General features: G+C 42.1%; 1 protein-coding gene across 9 annotated transcripts in view; it reads right to left on the reverse strand.

Annotated features, from left to right (window-relative positions):
* nlgn3a (neuroligin 3a) overlaps positions 1-21,255 on the reverse strand; it is a gene marked incomplete at both ends in the record, with an annotated part of 95,550 nt that overhangs the window by 39,092 nt on the left and 35,203 nt on the right. For 6 of the 9 annotated variants that reach the window (XM_083891143.1, XM_083891142.1, XM_083891146.1 and 3 more), the window contains one exon: positions 2,434-2,619. In XM_083891143.1, coding sequence (XP_083747269.1) covers positions 2,434-2,619 — 186 coding nt within the window. Of the gene's footprint in view, positions 1-2,428; positions 2,620-21,255 lie in introns of all 9 variants that reach the window. The other 3 variants (XM_083891149.1, XM_083891147.1, XM_083891148.1) reach the window with 1 other exon arrangement.

A 21,255-nucleotide genomic window follows, 5' to 3' on the forward strand; every position in this document is an offset into this window, starting at 1 on the left:
CAGGAGGAGCATGGAGCACCTGAAATAAGTTGTCGTTCTGCCACCAACAGGCACCAAAGAAGTCTCTGTTAGAGGGAAAGTCTATGCACTATAGACAGTGATGACAGACTGTGTACAGTAAGAGTGGGAATACTGTCATTAAGTACACCGACACACTGGGGAGCTCCAGAACAGTGTGTCATTGCTGATTTACTTCCCCTTTTTTTTTTTTTTTTTTTTTTACCTGGGCCTTGTTTTCCTGCATCTGAGCAGCAGGTGAAGGAAAATATTTGTGTGCAGGCATATGTGTGTGTGTAGTGGGTGTGCAGATGCACGTATGCATATAAAAATATGTAACAATAGCATCATTCAGTGTGACACTGCCATTCTAAGTGCCTGTGTGTTCCTATTTCTATTTGTTAGCAAGACTAAAAAGTTACATCAGGAGGTGTGGGCGGTGCCAATTTTGAGTTGCCAATTTTGTTTTTGACGTAAACTAGAAAACTTCATATAAGGTGCTTTTCCTGAGCTGCAGCAGCCTGCTAACAGAGTTAGAAAACAATTACTCAAATCCATGACTAGAGGCCACTGAAACCAGGTGTGCTCGTCCCACATTATGTAATTCATTTGATTATAGATTTTTTACTTTCATTTTCACAGCTTTGCAGATGCAGACACTGATTCTTTTCTTGTGTACTCTGTTGTCTTGGCAACAAGAACATCTAGGCTTCAGTTTGACAGTTATGGTACAGGAGAGGAGGGGCAAGGTACAGCGGAGGCTGAGAAAGCAGGTGCAAAATAATATTTCCAGTCTCAGATTTCCGGTCTCATCCTGCAGCCCACTCCAGTTCTAAACTTTATACAATTACAACAATCTGTGCTCTGAGAGAAACTGTGAAATCTGATTGCCATTGGTAACATTCACAGCAAGAATCCTGGCATGATAGAAGGTTTCTCGTTTCAATTTCCTATGATCCCTCAAGTTTTACCGGCTCTTTTTTTTTATCCCATCAGTGGGGCATACATTTTTATTCAGGAAAAAAAGAAAGAAAAACAGACCCAGTAATATCCAATTTACTGGAAGGCAGAGGAGATGGTTTCACTGGCAGTATAATAACATGCTACATGGAGCGTAGCATTATGGAGTATGAATAAAAAGCATTTATGGTAAAAATTCAATCGAAAAGCAGTCATCATTCATCGGAGGAAATCAAGGCAATTAGTAACACTTTAATGCAAATTGGAGAACGCAAAACAAATCACAAATCCCTGGCACTGTGATGGAGCCCAAAGAAAAGCAGCTCAAATGACCTCTTTCAGCATTTTTACTCTGCCAGTTGACAAGAGGAACTGTGAGTTTGTACACGTAAGTGTTAGCGTGTGGGGTGCATGCAGCTGTGCCACTTAATAGTTTCATGACCAAGACCAGCCCTCTCTCTCTAACACAAGAGTGATTTCTTTAATGTAGTTCACTTCCATATAATGTACAGTAAATACTCTGTGTCAAATCTTCAACCATGTACGGCCAAATCAGAGCATCTCTGGCTTGTTGACAACATAATGTTCACAGGCAGACGACGTGACTGAATGTAAAGATTTCTCATTTAAAACGTTAGCACAACGTAAACGATGTGAAAAAACCCCCAAAAAACGTGAACATTGCTTTCCAACAACACTTCAAGGTAGACTGATGTGGACACACAGCGCTGCTGTCCCTTATATTCAAGAAACCATCTTTTAAACATAGGGAGAATGATAATTGCAGGTTAATGAGGACAACGTGGGGTTTATGTGGCTCTGCAGGGTGCAGCTGGAGCTCAGAGAAAAGGTTCAAACGCATGGGCAAATACACGTCCGACAAGAACTTGCACGTAAGCTCCATTTTAATAGAATGATGCATTAGAGGGGCATGAGGATGAGGCATGTTTACCACATGTCCAGGTTAAGCACGCACACTGCATTTAGTACTAAAGACATAAAGGCCAGTGTGGGCAGTAAATCATCATGAAGTAGCATTAAGGCAGCGAGCAGATAAAAAACACTGAATACAAAGAGAGCGGTGGGAGTGTGTATGTCATGCACCCCGAATATGTCTGCCACTAGATAGTCTCTGTGGTATACTCCGTCCTCCTTTATCTTGCTTACAAAGACACATTCAAACCTACATGTTTGTTTCGCTCATACATGATACGAGCAAACCGGCGAAGTCCCACGTGTGGTTTTAAATCTGCCGTGTCATTCCAATTCCCCAACCCGAAATGAACAGCACGGTAATTTAAAATGCAAACACCTGCCTCTTCACATTCACTAGGCTGCACAGTAAAGCAGAATGCATTACTTAATAACTTGTGGCCTGCATCGCCACGTTTCTAATATCAAGCTGCCTACACACCAGCAGGCATGAGTTCTACAGCTGTATCACCCATCCCCCGTCCCTGCTGTGCTGTACTGTACCTTCAGAGTGATGGGAGAGGGTGAGCAGGCTGACACAGGAAGCTCCAATCCCAGAGCCAAACACAGTGATGCGGTTGGAGTCTCCGCCGAAGAAGCCGATGTTCTCACTAATCCACCTCAAAGCCTGGATCTGGTCCAGGAGCCCGTAGTTCCCTTTAGCAGCCTGGTCGCCAGTACTGAGGAAGCCTACAAAACAGAAAAAAAGTAAAGCGAGAGTTAACAAAGGAAGGGAAAACTAGGTCAAACTGGTCAAAATCACTGGATCAGACAGATAAAAAAAAAAATCCAACACAATAAAAATCAGCAGAGTCATGTTGTGACCTGGTTATTTCTTCTTTATGGAAACAGAATATAACAATTGGAGAATGATATATTTTAAATAGCTTAAAATGACACGAAGTGTGTTGTTAACACAGTTTAAAAGGTGTAAAATGAGGTGTAGTACCGTGCCATCCCTATTTGGTACCAACTCAAACCAAAATAGACAAGTGGGAAGTAAGACCTTGCACATGTACACAGCTATGATCTGTCCATACACACCTGCAACTGACCCTGATTTCAGTGTGTTGAACCCTCATGGCAGGTGACAGCAGCGGTGAGATCATGACTAATTCACTGACACGGTTCTGTTGGTAACAGAGGAGTGTGCATGGCCACATATCATCTGCACGTTATGGGAAATCAATAGCATGTCTCCCTGGGTGTACACCTATCACCAGATATATTGAGCAGTCATGATTAAAACCTTACAAATCTATGAAAAATTCATAGACGGATAGAGAGGAAAAAAAAACACCATAATACAATTTACAGTCACTTTGATGCTGTAAACACCTTCAAATGGACTGCCACCTCATTATATTTCCTATCAGAGTTACCATCTCCCTCTCATACCCTGTGGTGATGCATACTTTCTGGAACTTCACAACAGGCACTATCCAGGCACATTTTCCCTCCGTGTCTGTGTAATCTGCTATATGATGCCTGAGTTTGGACAGTGAACCTCTTGTGGGTACATCAGAGCTCATGTTAACACACCACCCTCTCCTCAGCTGCTCTCCAGGGCCTAAGCTCTGCTGAATGATGGGTAATCGAGAGTCGCATGAGAAGATCAAAGGCAAGCACTCCCTGAAGTCCCCGCAGTGGACTCGCTGTCCATCAAACCCACACGCGTGTGCATACGCGGTGACAGCTACGAGAAACACGTGGAAAAAACCAAGACCCTTCTCTCTTTAGTGGCAATATTGGCAAACAATTCACAAACAATAAATGTGTTGGTGAGTGTTCACAAGCCTCCAGTGATGGTCCTTCAGCATTGTTTGTAACATCTATTTCATGGTCTATGCCTCCATATAATGATAAGCTCTGTGTTTAAGACCTAAGGGGGGAAAGGGAATAGCTTTGATATCAGCAATCAAAAAAAAAGAGAGATCAAATTTTTGTGTGTGTGTGTGTGTTTTTTTTTTTTTTACTAAGGTCAACCCATTAACAACACTTCAACACAAATAGGCAAATAAGAAAACTGAAGCTCCAGGCTCATTAGCTGTTTACAGTATGTTTGTACAAAACAGGATGCCAATGCCACTGTTTCTTTCTCTGTGCATCCGAGGCCATAGAGGGCACAACCTCCTCACCCCAGCACACACCTGTTGGCAACAACAAAGTGGGCGGGGAGAGGAAAACTCCAGGCCCGATCAACGATAGGGGAGAGGTGGTTGGACGGGAAGCAAAGCAGGAGACAAATGGATCAACAGATGGTCTGCTTCAGTCGTATCCCTGCGGACGACAGAGGGGCAGCGCACATGCAGAGACAGAGAGAGATAGAGAGGAAGACAGACAACAGTGGAGGGAAGAAAAGAGAACTCGATCCAATGGAGGAGGTTTTCCTTTTCTTTTTCTCCTGTGGCTACTCCTCATATTCTTTCATAACTAAAGGACAACAGCTTTTACAACCCTCAGCCGGTTGCTGTGTGTGTGTGGGGGGAGAGAGAGATGAGACATGACTCTCCCAGAATAACCCTCATTTGCGAAATGGTTCACACTTCACCAAGTGTATGTCAGATGGGTTACACAATGTCAGGAGACTGGCATGTAAAAGGGATTCTGTGCAAGTGTTAGCCAAATTGAAAAGATATAATAAACATTATCCGTTTGGCACTGTAATATGAGGCAATACTAAATGACAAAATGTAAATCATTAGAGTTGGATCTCCAGCTGGCAGAAAGAAGCACAGCTCAGTAGTCTGAGTCTGCTGTGACTTTTTGTTTAGCTGTGTTGATTCTTTAGCATCTAGAAGCGAAAATGGTCATTAAAATGGAGATGTGGACGACAGTATCTGCAGGCACATTTTAAAAATACATCTAATATGGCTGCTGGTTATGTTTTAATTGGAAAGGTGAACAAAATTATTTTCTTTGGAAAGCAATTAAGATAGCAAAGTTGTTTTTATGCACAGCTATTTTAATTTATTTTCTATATTCACGGCAGTCCATTGTTTTACCTGCATGAACCCAAAATGTGTTTTTCATTCTATGCATTTTAATTTATGTCCACTTATACATAACCCGCAGACCTACAGAAACATATAATGTTATAAACCCTATTAAACAATGACAGTTTGTAGAATAATTTGGCTTTGTTTGTGGTTTGAATAATCAAACGTCCTCCTAATCTCACCAGGCGTTGGGTTATAGATTTCCAGATCTAGCAGTTGATCCCCGTCTGATGGGCACTGTGTGGGCTTTGGCTGCACATGAACTGTGATGTGCTGATGATCTGTTCACAGCACACACCTACACAGGACCTTGGGATTTTCGGGCTGCAGCACTGTGCGCTTCTAAACGACTTGGTCAAGCTTGTTATGCGCTAGACTGCATTGCTCAGCCTGACGTTCAACTGATGCAAAGTAGTCGTTGGTTAGAATAAGATTTCAATTATAAACGCTCATCACATATAACGCTCATCTTCCTAAGATGCTCGAATTCAAATCAGTATGCAAATTCTTTTTGAAAAGATATGACCAATCGACTTTGGCATACACACTATGCACAATTACAGTTTCCATTTGGAATCTAATTTAACAAACATAAAATAATAATTAAATAGTAAACTGCTGAAGTTGATCTGGTACTTTGAAATTGAAATGCATACAAATAAATTCTGAAGTAATTTGATTTTCTCTGTGACATTACCGATCTTGTCTGTTGTTAGTTCTGTAAAATCCGACAGATTATGCACGGGATATTTTTCATTTCAGTAAACGACGTGAGGCACAAGCCTCGTTTTATATCCACAGGTGGAACTCGAGAAGTCGTGGTATGACGTTTTGTAAAATCAAGTGGTTAAAAGGAAAATGTTTTGTTTAGACTAACACAGAGGAATATCAAGAAAGAAAACTTTCTTTCTTATATGATTGATCTTTATTTGTGTTAGTGACCAAAACTCAGGGACGCCAAATCCAAAATATATTTAATAAGATTATAAAAGCATCACTTGTTAAAGGTCACTTCAACAAACGACATCTGAAATTAACCGCCTCAGTGGTGGAAACAAAGATTAACATCGAACCTGCCTTCACGTGTCGGATGCATTAGAGAGTGTTATTGAGCGTTTCTTATCCCCTGAAAACCAGCTGTTAGAATGTGTCCTGACTGATTACATGATGTGTTTTAATATCATGTCTCAAAGCTGTTCTTCTTTGACAGTGATGCACTGCATGTCTGCCACATGAGGGCAGAGATTCAGTAGTGGTCTCACTTGGAATGACCGTGGTCTGGGTAATGTCACACCTGTCACCTTGCATTGACCTTTCCAGACAACATACAGTGTGAATGCAGCACAGCTCCACTGCCCCGTCACCTTAAAATGATCTGGGGTCCATAAATGTATACAATAATAATAATAATAATAATAATAATAATAATAATAATAATACATATGGCGTGTCTTTGCAGACTTTGAGCGTTAGCTCACTGCTGAGGGCAGTGCATGAACAGCAGAGACTGATGTTTAGAAACTAGAAGACTGATGGCTCAAATCTCATTTTCACAAAATCGGTCCCATAGATAAATCGCCTGAATATCAACAGAATGGAGTTTTTTTCTAATCGAAGAGGACAGCACAGAGCAAGGCGCCACCTAATGCGTTTTGTGGATTCAGATTTGTGGATCGTTAATTGTCGATAGGCACACGCCACTATCTCAGTCTAAAGTGAGCGTGTCTGTTTCCTCCTAAGCAGCGGCAGTGATTTCCTTTAGAAATGTCCCTCGGCATTGATATTACTCTATTGATTATGATTTAAATGTCTGTTTCCTATATGGTTACCTATAACTCATACTGTAGCGGAGAGAGGCGATGATAATGATCGCTCTGACCCTAGACATCTCTCTAAGCGTGGTCTCCCAGATAATGGAATGTGTGTAAAGTAATGGCAGAGGGTGAGAGGGAGGCGAGGAAGGGTGAGGGTGAGGGCAAAAGCTTGTTATTGAGCTGAAGAGTGGGCTTTCACATGGGCAGATGGAGGGAATGGATAGGGAGCTGTGTAGGAAATGAGAAGGAAGAGGAAGAGGAGGAGGAGGAGATGGAAATAACGTAGATGACGTAACAGAGGGAAAGTTTTTGGGTTTTCTGTTGAATTCATTCTCCCTTTTGCTTCATCTTGTATCTTTTTCCCTCTCATCCTCTCCCTCTTTGGGGCTGCTGGTTAACAAGGCTGTCTGTGTCTTAACTCTCCTTCAGTGCTCCCCTCCCCATCTCCCTCTTGCCCTCTCTTCTCTGGGGAAATAAAGGCTCACACAGTCACAGCCTTGACAGCCTCCCCTAAGAGTCCCTCCCTACAAAAGAGCTCCAACTTCCCCCCCAGCCAGGCCCAGGCTGAATGGGAGCCTCTGGGGTGTGGATGAGAAGCAGGGAAGGAAAGGGGGCCACCCTCCACACAGCCACATAAAGGCCCTGTGTGTCAGGCTCATGATGAGCAGGGGGCATACCCAGTGGTCTGTCCTCCACAAGGAATTTTTCCTTTCAAATTTGTATTTTTTTCTTTCTTTTTTTTGGTAGGGGTGAATATTTCAGTGTAGTTACATGACTAAAATAAAGGGCTGGGTGAAGATATGGGTGCAGGATGGGGATGTGGACCTGAAGGTGACTGCCACTTGGATCATTGTTAACCTAAGCAGAAGGGTGAGAGACTAAGAGAAGAAGAGAGAGAAAGAGAGGAAGAAAAAGAGATGGAGAGCAAGGAAGCACAAGAAAGCCTCTTTATAGCAGCCTGAACATTGCAGGCCTTTCACCCAACACCGCATGCTTGTTTCCGGTGGCAGAGAAAATAAAGACTTGAAGGGTGAAAAACCTTTAGACTATTACCCTGACAAAAAGCACTGTAAGAAAGAAGACAATATAATTGTAGAATCAAACTAGAAATGGTGAAAGGCAATTAATGCATGAACCCTCAATTCCTGATTATAAATCAATATGTAAAGAAGACTGTTTTGTGTCACGATGTTGCAGGGGCATGACTGATGGCACTGCAGGTGAGTTCAATCTGAATGACAACATGCTCACTTAACTGCCGGTGTTTGCTGAAAATGTGAACAGACTGATGACTAACAGAAGCCCTTAATGCTTTGGCTTGAGTATTAGTCTCAGACACTCTGCATCTGTCATGACACAGACAGATGCAGAGTGCGCAGCATGAACTAGCACGGCTGCTATATTGTGCGCCGAAAGGTGGACGCGCGCTGAAAGGCGGACGGTCCGTGATGCCGAAAGATACTGGGCTGCCGTTTACAGACCGAGCCACTCAAATGGAAAATGTGGTTTGCACTTAAAATATACACCAAAGTGTCAAGATGGAAAATGGGCGCCACACAAAGAACAAACTCATCTGACACATATCTGAGTCCCTAAAACCCAGTTCTCTAACTGACTGACAAGGGCCGTCTTACAGCACACTGGGATGAAAAAAAAAAAAAATCACAGTGAAGGTTAGAGCAAGTGCTGCAGCTGTGGGTTGTCCAGCATGTGCGTTTAAAGCTGCTTAATCTGATTGTATGATGTGTCTGGGTGGTCAGGTAATACAAATTCAAGGGCTCCAGGTGAACAGCAGCTCTGGCAGTAACTACAAATGAGCAGTTTGCATATGCATGACCCCTGGCATCTAAACACCACTCAATCAATCACACAGCGACCACAGCAGCAGCGGTCAGCTTTCATTTTTGTTGCTCCCTTTTGCATCGCTGCGTCTCCCTGCCTTTTCCCTGTGATGCTGTGCTCTCAGACTCTTTCTCACTTCTCCATGTATGCTCCCCCCTTGCTATACCTATCTCTCAAAATCTTTCTCTCGGTAAACAGCACAGACTCCGGATTCTCAAAGACAATAAAATGATTTTACATTAAGAGAAGCTTTGCATCTCACAGCTGCTGCGGAGGCACGTCTGCACACTCCCACGGAAGGAGAGGAAGAGCGACAACAACGAGGTTAAGCAGCACTTTGGTTCCACTCGGAGGAACATAGAGAAGAGATTTCATAAAAAATAATTTGCTTTTACTTTAGTTTTCTGCTGCATGTGCACAAAAAAAAAAAAACTATTCATACAACAGGTCTACCATCCTCTCTGTGTGAAGAAAACAACACTGCATGCAGGGTGATCTAATGTTCAAAAGCATTATTTAAAGCGTGGAGTCTTGGTGATATCCTTTGGTGAGAAGGTTTAGCACTGCCCAGTGCAGGGAGGACAGAGCAGTGTGCACTAATGTACTGTGATACCATGAATGAGATCAGAGCTCAGCTTATCAAAGCACATCAGCGGAGCAGAGGGGGAGAGAGAGGTCATCATTTAGAGGATCTCAAAAGCCCAACTACTCTTTTCCTCAGGTTGGAGTAGCTCAGATAGCAGGGCGTAATGAGTTTAGCTTTGGTTGAACCTTTGAAAAGAGAACTGGATAAATAAACCCAGGAAGATCAGTCTACAGCCTTTATCCCTGATATTGTGCATCCTGTCTTCATATATTTGTTTATTGGTAAAGACCTGCCAACTTTAGCTGTAACTCAAAGGCAAATTAAATAAACATCTGTTTTCAGGGGGTTTAGTGCTGCGGTGTGTACTGTATGAGTGATGCTTTATTTGTCTTCAGAAGGGTATAATATTTTTGGCTACAAACTGTAGTGCTGCTGCCAGTGGGGCAGTCGAGTTCTGATTTGGAAACAGCTCCAAATTTACAAGAAACCAGGATTTGCTGGGAAACAGGATGTCCGATCCTGCTCATCACATTGAAGGGAAAGTTTGGGCCATGCTCCACTTCAATCTGCATCGCTTATTATACTAATATATTATGTGTCTTTTCAGCAGCCTTTTCCTGATAAATCAGCCACAACAATAACACTGGTTTTATTTAGAATGAATGCTATGTTGCTGTTTTACAATAAATACCAGTGTTAGCAGCCCTTATCTCCAAAAACACTTGTTTGATTAAGGTTTGTTTTTATTCATTTTCTTTAAAAAATCAAAAATCAAAGTAAGTAATTCTGTAAGAGGGACCTCATTTTAATTATATATATTTATATCTTTTGTATAGTGTGGTATTTAGTGTCACATTGGGCCACAGACAAGTTTAGGAAGTCAGAAAGTTTTCTGAAAGATGAACAACCACATTGTTAGTTTTGGTCTTTTTAATCGGATTCGGTGTCAGGATATCGCTATCGTCGTTGTTTAAGCCTCTCAAAAACAGGACAGTAAAACAGCAAATTGTAGAAGCTGCTTAACAAAAATATTTAATGACGAAAACTAGTCATGTATTTATTGCAACATTTTGCAGAATTACACTGTGCCCTCCTTTGTCATAATGCCCCAGACTATGCTAATGCTAGTGGGGACAACTCCACTGAAATATTAACAACAAACGCCAAATAAATAATAATGACCTTTAAAAACAAAAAATAAAATACCTTACAACTTATTACACAAGACGGCTGATTAATTAAGGCGACATAAATCAAAGAAAAACCTATTTAGTTGCTAAAAACTTGTTGAGGTGAAAAAAAACAAACAAGGGGAATCACTTTGTGATCTACCAAAGAGCAAGGGCATTTATGTTTGGAACAATTAGGAAGTTTATACGCAACCTGTTTGGCTTTGGGCTCTGGCCATGTGTGTGTGTGTGAGACTAAGTGGCAGCGCTGTGGCACAGAGTGAGCGAGCGCACAGACACTGTGTGAAGAGGAGAGCTTCCAGCTTTGTTTGTTCGAGGGTGTGCGTGTGCAAAGCAGCGAGTGCTAAGCGGGGGGAGGGGGGGGGGCTGTATGCAGTGCAGTGAGGGAGGTATGGATATTAATCACCAGGACGAGCATCGTTCTGTGGCGCCGGGTGGAGATGGATGGGGTGTGAGTGCAGTGATGTCACCCTGACAAATGGACCGGCCATGTTGGCTGAGACTTGCACATCGCCTCTCATTTCAATTAGTTCCTCACACAACAACCCACCTCACCCACAATCTGCAGCTTACGCAGCGACAAACAAACACACACACACACACACGCTTTGGACACAATCACACACACCTCTGTGACCCAACCTGTGGCACGGCCCTCTAACAAGATGCACTGATCTGTAAGAATACAGTGCAGCTCCTTTAATTAATCTAACTCAATTATGACAGCACTTTTGCCTTTTAGTCCCAGCAGCCAGTCACTCATTACCATTCATATTATCAGCCAAGTGCACTGACTAGGTCTGCGGCCAGCACACTAGCCACTGTCAAAACTGGCAAAGAGTCTGGGTGTGTTTTCGAAGTAAACACTGGGCACTGCCAGTGCATTTTCCCACAATATCAATTTAATGAAATGCTGGAACAATGGCAAGAAGAGCAGTTGTATAGGCCAGTGGTAAAGGCATGCATTTACTCTCTGATGGTGTAAAACGTAGAAGAGCTGGATCAGCCATTTTGACAAAGTGAGTTCAGGTATTAAAGGTCCTCAATAGTTGTTTATAGCCTTGTTCACAAAAGCTATACCCAGCTAACAAATGGTGCCGGGGCTGGTTTTAAAGGGTCAGCCACCTATAAAAGAAGTGTTAAATCTGTTTTCAAAGGTCTGCTGCTGCTTATCAGAGGCAATAAGTATTATTTGAAACTCCCTCTTATCCTCAGTGAACTTTGACACTGGATGACTTCACTACAATGCACTTTCCCCCAAGCTATTCCTTCTAAAGTACCTCTCAATCACCATCTTACACCTCCTGTACCTTCTCACTATCCACTTGCATCCCTTTTCCTCACCGTCTGACCTCTGCCTCTCTCTGCTCTGATCGTCATGGTCTTCCCACCAGGAGGATGGTGCAAGACCACCACTTTGATGTGGGCTAGGGCGGCCTGGGCCACGTGACGCTGAACTAGGCTGCGTACTGAACAGTGAAGTGCTAAGTTGGGGATTTTATCAGAGTCTCTTGGGGCTCCTGCTCCAGTTCCAGCTTAACATCAGTGTTGGGTATCTCTTCATCTGCCTGTCAACAAATCAGGAGGTTAATACCAACCCTATAGAAAGCAGTGAGAAAAGGGATGGGACTTCAATGTGCCCCACATTTAATTAGACCCCACCATATCTACATTTAGCTACACACATATAAGAGGTTCCTTAAATTTAAATATGAAGCCCATTTAAGAGCTATAAGACTCGTAATTGTAGCTGTTGTTTGAGAGCTACAATTATGTACTGTAGGGAATGGAGATGCATCAACACAGACACAGCTTGTGATGCATCTCCGTTTCCTCCAGTATTACATGAAATATTGAAAAACGTGGTGTAGATGGTAAAAACAAAACAAAAAAACATTTCATGTAATACTGGAGGAAATTGAGATGCATCAACACAGACACCAGTGTGCGATGTATCTCAGACTGAGACAAAAAACATGTACAATAGTTTGCCTTAAATGTTACTAACCTGGAATATGATTTACAAATATAACTTATCTCCACACATATTTATGATTTGAACAAGTGTGAGATAAGTGTGATTCAGCAAACCGTGATCAAGAGCCTATTCATACATTATACTGTATATCCAAAGCAGGATATTTTATCTCTGAAGTGTCACGTTCTAAATGCAAAGCAGGAACTTCCACAAAGATGCAAATCTGCGGTTGTGTGGTTTGTTAACAGTGCTACCCGACACCAATCAATCGCTAATATTGGCAAATGGATTCCTTTCTGGTGCAAGGAAACTGAAGCCACTGGTTTTCTGCATATGTCGAATTTATTATATTCCACCTTGTGAGGGTACTTGGCTTTGCTGGGCTTCACATATTCCTTTGTTGATGAAACGTGGCTGTTCTCTCACTTCGAGAACAGTGGGAAATGAAAAATGGATGAAAAGCTTTTGAAATAGTGTGTACGATTACCATAACACTTCTACAATAGTGGGAGTGTGCCTGTCGTGTATTGTTGCATTGTAACACAAAGGCCATGCACTATACAAAAGACACTTGTAGCCAGGTCCTATATATACGGATAACAATATTTGCTTTTATTTTCTCAAATTCAATTAATATTGAAGTCCTGCCGACACTCAGGGTCCCTACATTCACAACAGCTGAAGTGTTTCTTTTTTTTTCATTTCACTTTGCTGTTTGTCCTTTTAATCTTGCAGGGTGAAATAACTAGGTTCCAGCGACAACAAAAAGGTTAGATCTCGCTTGCTGTTTCATCTTAGTCTCATGCGATCACCAGGGACGTCTACACCACTTGCCGATGGGGAGATTGTGCCAGGTCTCTGTTTGTTTGGCTCTTTCTCCCTTCTCTTCATTGCACTAAAATCTGCCTGACACTTCAGCAGCATGGCTCAGGCCCCACAGGAGCTAGAGTCAGATAAAATGTCACCATGGCTTTCTTCCATGTGCCCTATAGTCTGTCCAGACACGCTGCACACCTGAGAGCCTGAAGGCCAAAGCACAGAGTGCAGTAGGGTGAAAGAGGTGGCGCAGAGACTGAACACAGCATCCAGACGTATCAATTTTGCTGCCCGTGCCTTCACCACACTTTATTAACTGGCTGCATTTATCTTCATAGACAAAATCAGCTTTGATGGATGATTAGATTAGACATTTTAACCTTAGAGTTGTATGATTAAAAGACAAATAAATCATTTATGGTTCATCACCAGAACTAATTAAGCACCTTTCCGTGTTACAGGGGAATTAAGTATTGAAGACGGGATGAGAGTCTGCCATCGTGTAACATAATAGCTTCTGAGACTCAAACTCTTGACGTCCAAAGTCAAATCTGATCCATTGTTTTATAGACAACAACAGCAGCAGCAGCAGCAGCAGCAGCAGCAGCAGCAGCAGACCCAGCTCCTCTCTCTGAGCTTCAGATGACTTGTCTCAATGTTTCCCTAATGAGGGTCAAGTGAAAAAGCAAACTGGTTCTCTCACAGCCGAGCACTGGGGCGATTGCCACCATCAGCTCCTGTTAGCTCAGCTCTCTCTGGTTCACGTTTCAGAGAGCACAAACACACTCATTCCAAAAGGAGCTCATCCTTGCTCCTCCACCCAGCCTGACTCCCCTCACAACCCCCCTCCCAATACATTAATAATAGTCGGAGCAGCTCTTGCAGGTAATTTGATTAAATACGACGTCCCTGCTTTAAAGAGTGTGCTGACCGAGCAAATATATGACGGGACGCTGTCGGAAGAAATTGTCACTGTGCTGGAACATGACCCTGGCCTCGGCGGCTCGGCTGTCCTCTCTCCATCAGCTGAACGTCACCACATCCTCTATTTACAAAGGACATCTCGGAGTGTTATTAGATGAAAAACGTTATATGCTCCAGATTACCGAGTTTGTCAGTCACCTAATTTGATGCAAGGCACAGACCGTCTCCTCCCTTTCCCGAGTTTCTTTGGCTTTATTTTATACCAGACTCCGGTTCATAGTTGAACTGTGGCTGTTAGCTGTACACGCCTACAGGCTACATCTGGGCCACATGCTCCTATTTTCAAAGTATAATGTAAACAACAACATAAGATCAAGACATTTGTTTAACACCAAACTAAATGAGTGTAACCAATTCATACCAAATGTGCCAAGGGAATCATATTAGCATAAAAATAATAAATCCTGTCTTTTTTTTGTTAACATGTTTTGTCTATAATTATAATTATGATAAAAAAAAAGAAGAAAATACTGAATTTGTGTGATAACTTATTTCATTTCATGTAAAGTTTATATTCTCCTTTTCCCCTGGTGAACTCCTTAATCTCTTTCTGTATTTATTCCCCCACTGTCTTCTCCTCTGCCCTCAGGCTGGAGAGGGCTGACTAGACTTGGGAGGGTATTGTATTGTATTGCACTAAGATGTATGAATGAAATGACAATGTCATCACAGTCAGAGGGAAAAACGTTCATTACACAGATTGCTTTGTGCTGGATTTGGACAGTTAAGGCCAATGTCACTTCTCTCTCTCTCCCTCTCTCAGTCTGACCGACACGCTTTGTTGTTAACGTTGTATCCTTCACATTCAGGTTACCTAGAGGTTAAAAGGCTGGATAACGGACTCAACAACAATGCCGATAATGGGAGGGAAACAGACGTGTTCTAATGGAAGGAAGGATTCTGAATCTTATTAGCAGAGCATCTTGTTTCAGTCAATGCTGCAGTCACCCCTCTTGACAGCATCAGCTGCGCACAGTTGGCATGTACAGAAAATAAATAAACTAATTTGTGTTTATTGAATCACCTCCCCCCCCTCATCCAACCACCACCCAACATGTAATACTTCACTTGAGAGTGCAGCCATAGCACAGCCAGTTCCTTCGCTGGCAGTGGTATGGATAATGGTCTATAATGTCTGTCAGCGCTCTCTGTGGTGCTATCAAGGCATATGCTGATGACAATACTTTCCTCTTGTCTTTGACAGGTTAACTACGCTACAATAGCGCCCACATTTCGGAAACAGGTGGTTAATGCTCTGCCTGTCTCTCATCAAGGATAACTGGACCAGGCATTAGGCTGTGGCTCATTGTCAGCATAGCATTCTTACTTGCTACCTTTAACTGCCTGTGCAATATTGACAGATGTGTAGCATACTGTGCTCCAGAGAGGAACCTTATCGCTCTCAGCCCGAGAATCCATGATCCTGTCCTTTGGATTGGCACGGAGAATAGCCTTGAGTGGCAGGCTCCTGCTCTAATTAAACCAGCAGAAGCATTAGTCCCGCTTGTGAGCAGTTTTCATAATTACCTGTGCCATTCATTCATTATTTAACTTAACGAGGTGGCTCAATGGCCAGACATACAGTGGGATGGAGGCCTAATTTGAGGAAATGCCATATAGATGGTCGATACCTGAGGTTTTTTCGCTTGAGTCACCTGCAGAGCTTCTGTAGGCTCAACTATAATGCCTGAATATTTGGTCTTATCAAATTCAACATGTCTGTTGGTGTGGTGATGTTGGAAAAAAATGACTTTCCTTTGGCAGTTCCCATTAAGTTCAAATGAAATGTAAGTATGACCTTTCTAAGCTCCTTAATTCAGCTAAATTGGCTCCAGAAGAGGCTAATTTAGCCTTTTACAACATGGGGGTAAATGGGCATTAGAGCAGTGGTGCCACCAGCAAATGTTACTGGACCCTGACTTGTTTACACGTAAAAAATATGTTTGCTTTCTGTCAGAAATAAAGATGGGACTTTCCTTAAATGCCTTATCTGGTTTTCTTTTCTCCCTCCAAACTATTTGCTCTCACCCAAATGCTGGCATTACAGTGAATAATACGTTTAACTACTAACCACCAATTTTCACCACAGACATATTGTTAGTAAATGTAAATAGGGTTTGCATTAAAATGCAAATGAAGCGTGCAGTATGCACAGCATAGAGTCAGCATTTTATAATCCTGCATGAAGAATGCTACCTTAAAGCAGAGCCCATGTATTTCAATGCCAGAATTATGATACCAAATCATGTCCAGCTGTACTCACACCTCAGCCTGCTTGAGCTGGGGAGATAATTACACACAATTCATATCTAAAAGGATGGTGGTTCATGATCAAGTAAGACTGGTTGTGTACAACCCTGCAAAATTATTGAGTCAGAAGATAATCTGTTATGATGCAGCCCTTACACCACTTATGGTAATTCATATTGCTCTGTATTCTCACTCATACATAACAGATGGATGCACGGCTCACTAACACACTTTAAGTCATCTCGCCAATTCCCCTTTCATATTTCATAGTAAAAAGGTGAAATGTTCTCCATATATGTCAAATTAAAATCTTGTAAATCCAGCCCTGCTGATCTTGACATTTCAGGCCAAAGAATCAAACACTTCCTGTTTGAGTCAGGAACAGCAGCGGTAAGCATACTCTAAAAGAAACAAAAAATAAAATACAATCATCTTACAGGGTCTGGCACTTTCACCAGTTCAACTATTATGATCTGTGTCATTGAGTTTCTGCCACTCAGGAATCCATATCCCTTTTAATCCTTGTCAAGAAATGTTAACTTGATTACTGTGATATTAAGCACCAGATACGCTGCCTCAGAAAGCGGTGTGTTGCCTGTGGGCACCAGGCTCACTCCGGTGTTAACAGGAAAAATGAATTCAATTACACACATGTTCCTCTGTAGCAGTCTGCAGATCCTGTTTTTTTGATTTCATCAAATATTTATGGTACACTGACATCTATTTTTGTGAATGTATGACTTACATGCTGTACTATGATGGCTATGTTTATATTAGATTTAGCTCACTTGTAGCTGGGTTACCGCTCACACACACTGGTATTGTCACTGCTGTGTTTGCGGCACAGCTTGCTGTTGACTTAAGGACTACTGCGTTTGGGAGAGCACGATAAGAATATGCAGTATAAAGCAAAAGCCGGGAAATCTATGGTGTTGTTGCGAGTGCTAAACTGTTTAAACAAAGCCGCATGCATGGTGCTTTGTTTGGAGCATGGAGATATCACAACACAAGTCATATAAAAGCCAGAGGAAAAACCTTTTCTCTGTCTCCACTCGCATAGGAATAGTTTAACTAGGCTTGTAACTCTGCTCCAGTGACCCAGAAACACATATTTCTAATTGTTCTAGCTGGCCTCTGGGGCCCTCTTCACAAAGCTCTGACCTCTTTACGATCAGATCCAACAGAGCCCACGATGATCACAAACCCAAAGGAGAGCTGGAGTGAATATGATCCCCCTCAGGCATGGGAGTGGTCCCCTGAGCAAACGATTCCAAATGCCACCAAGATTTGGTTTGTGTGTGGGTCATGTTTTATTCGGTTTCACAGTCACAAGTGCTTTGTCAATCGAACACCAATCCCAGACACAAGTTTACGCCCACCTAAGCGTCGGACACCCTCGCACGGGTCAATGTGCTCTCCCTTTCCTCTTGAAAGTGCAGTGAAAACAGAGGTGAGATGGACTGCATATGCTTTTTCTACCCCCCTCAACAATCTAATAACATCAGACTGCGGTGAAGCAGTGAGGTCGGCCACTGCCCAAGGTCACTCTCTGCCAGGTCCACGGCTGAGGTGGTGTGTTCATAGGGGAATAGCAAGCAAACAGCCAGTTAGATTTGATTTGACCCCAGATCCACCCCTTTAATGCAGTATAATACATATATAATTGAGAATGAGAAGGACTGTGCCATTTAAAGTGTTCAAAGCATAATGTTGATAATTAGTGACTCAGAGGAACAGACAGGATTTTTTTTCACAATCCAACTAGAAGCTGTTAAGGCGTGTGCTGAGATCCATGCTGATGCTGACAAAAGCCATGTACACTGATAAAGAATTATGCACTCATCAAATCCGATCGGTTAAAGTGTATAATTTGAAAACAGAGCCACGACTTCTTTCACAGTGCAGCTTGGGCTTTTGAAATAATCTTGATACTTTTGAAAATATTATCCAATAGAGTTCTCTATCTGTTTTCGGGGGGACATGTCAGGGGCTAATTGTTAAAAATTGAGTTATTGAGCTGTATGCCCTTCTCCAGGCCCTGAAGGACTAGCACCAATACAAATAGCTTCCAAGCACTATTGGAATTCAAGTAGAGTGGGCCAGACTTACCCCAGCCATAATATTGTTCTAATAATTGGAGCTCACAGGCCATCAAATATCATGCCAGTTTGCTCAATTGAATCAGACAAGATAAGAGAGAGAGGGAGGAGGAACGTGCATTTGCAATTTTTCCATAACATGCAGCACTCTGTAATGAAAATTTTTGCAAGATGAAAACATTTTGTAATTTGTCCTCAGGCTAACTTTTGTGTAATATGGTATGCAGGAGCATTGTGGCTTGGACAGAACTACAAACAAGTACACATGCAGACATTATGCACAACCAGTTTCTTGGCTCCATGCACAAAGTTGATATTTCACCTCCCTTACAAATGGGAATTCTGCAGAGATAGGTGCACCAAAACACTGTAAGTGGATGTGTAATGTAATCAGGTAATTTGATAGGATTCATTTTGATAGTGTCCTGCTTAAATTGAATATTTGACAGTGCAGACGTGGGGTGTCAACTGCCTGTCTGCCACACTCTGCAGTCAGCGCCGCGGCACTGAAATGATGAGAGCTATATCACTGTCCATCAGAAAAGGCAGTGGATTACTTTTTTTGTGGGAGACTGCTGACTTAGCATGGAGCAGAATAAGGCTGTGCAAAGGCAAGTGGCAGAGCCAGATGATAATAAAAATAGTTGTGATAAAAGTGTAATGGATGTGGCATTGGGATTAAAAAAAGAATATCATATCATTGTTTGATTGTGCACAGACAATCTGCACTTAGGAAAAACACTCCGCTGACTCCCTTTGAATTCATTGCTCTTATCACCTGTGAACAGGATGGAGGCAGTGATGTGTCCCATCAAACAATTGCCATTCAAAAGTGTTTGAACATGTTTTAGAGCACTTCAAGTGCACAGTGTAATTAGAAAAGCTGCTGATTAATGCTGTTGTGGGTCCAGACGAGTTTTCATAGAATATCTACAGTTCCTCAGTCTCAGCGTGTGCTTCTTGTCAAACTGACAAGCTCTAAACATCAGTCAAAAAGTAGAACAAATGTAATTTTATGAAAGACACTGAGACTGTGCGGTAAAGGGATAGAACAAATCAATACAATAAAATGTGTAGTTGATGGTTCAGCTTGTTTTTATTTCTTTTTCCGAGCCGGGTTTAATCTAGCACTCAAGCTAGAGCATGAGGGTGAACAGACACAGCAAAGGGTACATGTTTTCTGTTGGTGTTTCTGAAAGATCGCTCTAAGTGGGATGGAAATTCATCATTCGTGCATTTAATGTTCTTAGAAAAAAACACTGTATTGGTTAATCTCAGCAACAGCTAAGAGCTGTAATTGCTCAGATTAGATGTGCTAACTAGCCCAGCATTCCTCCTCCACGCTCCCATGGTATATAATATACCCAAAGGGAAACGTGAATAATAAAGACTTCAAATGACAGGCACACAGCAGGGTTAATGATAAAGGTCAACTTGCCAGCATGCAGCCAGTGAGTGGAAAGGGCAAGAGGCATAGGTTCACAACTCACATGGGCTTCTTGCCAATATACAGGAGCAGGACTCACAGTTTTCCAAAACCAAATGAGAGCCGCTTCTCTGCAGTGACTGTTCCCAGAGCGGCTGCCATGTGCCACGCATTTCACTAATGCTTTTATTAGCCTGCTACATCCTGTTAGTGATGAGAGAAACTAATACAGTTTGATATGGGGAAGCACAGCGGGGCTCATATTGTGTAAACAAACAGGAACAGATGAGACCGCAGAATATGAGCAGAGCAATCTTGTGAGGTTGTGGATTTTCAGTGTTCAGGCTCACACTGCAGTGTTCAAGTGCAGCAACTGTGCTAGTGAAAAGACCCCAAAAAAAAATGCTGGGTAAAGAGACAGAGACAGTGCTCCAGAGGCCAAGCATCGGTTTGACAGGCAGCTCCACAGAGAATGTCAGCCAACACCTGAAGCCACGTAACTCTGACAAGGCACTCAGGATTTATCAGCACATTGCACTGCTATTATTCATGAGGAAACTGGCATTCAACAGCGGCACCTGATGCTCACATCAGTCCTGCATGATATTTACAAGAATCCCTTGAACTTCTTTTGCCAATGAGGAATGAAGCTTCTTTCTGTTCTACAGCATAATCTCAATTAAGCCCTGCTGTTGATTAGGTACCTTGTGCACAGCTTTTGAAAATCAGTGGGGAACGAACATGATAAAAGAAAAAAGCTAAATCCAACAGAACGAAGGTCTGACATAATGTTTTTAAATTCTCCACTTTCTTTTTCCGTTAAGCTAAAGTTGTACTTCTTCAACTGAGTAATTCATGCATTTTATTCTAAACGCAGTTCAAATATCAATAGATTTAATTTAATTTCATTCAGTACACGTTTGTTTACGGTGATACCGTTATTTACAAAACTATACTTTGTATCTGTAGTGAAGAATGGTTTAATACAAAAAGACCTAAGAGCGTGAATTCAGAAAACATCTTCATCAAACTGACAGCAAAGGCTGCCAATACACGCAACGCAACCAAATAAAGAATGTTGCAAGTACATGAAAAAGGTGTTTCCAGAGGACACACAACATGGATTTCTTGTCTATGTTTTTCTTGATGTGTTTGGTTGTTTGTTTTAAGGCTATTTGGTTGTGTTGCTCGTGTGTTTGTTCACATGAATTTGAATTAGTTTTGCCTATTTATATGTATTGTGCTGTCCGTTCTGGGATCTCATAGCTCTCATACCAAATTTAATCAAAATGATGCACCATTTACATTAAAGACACAAAGGCAGAAATACTAAACACAGAAA

The sequence above is a fragment of the Microchirus variegatus genome, assembly GCF_963457635.1.
Source record: "Microchirus variegatus genome assembly, chromosome: 6".
Classification (NCBI taxonomy): domain Eukaryota; kingdom Metazoa; phylum Chordata; class Actinopteri; order Pleuronectiformes; family Soleidae; genus Microchirus; species Microchirus variegatus.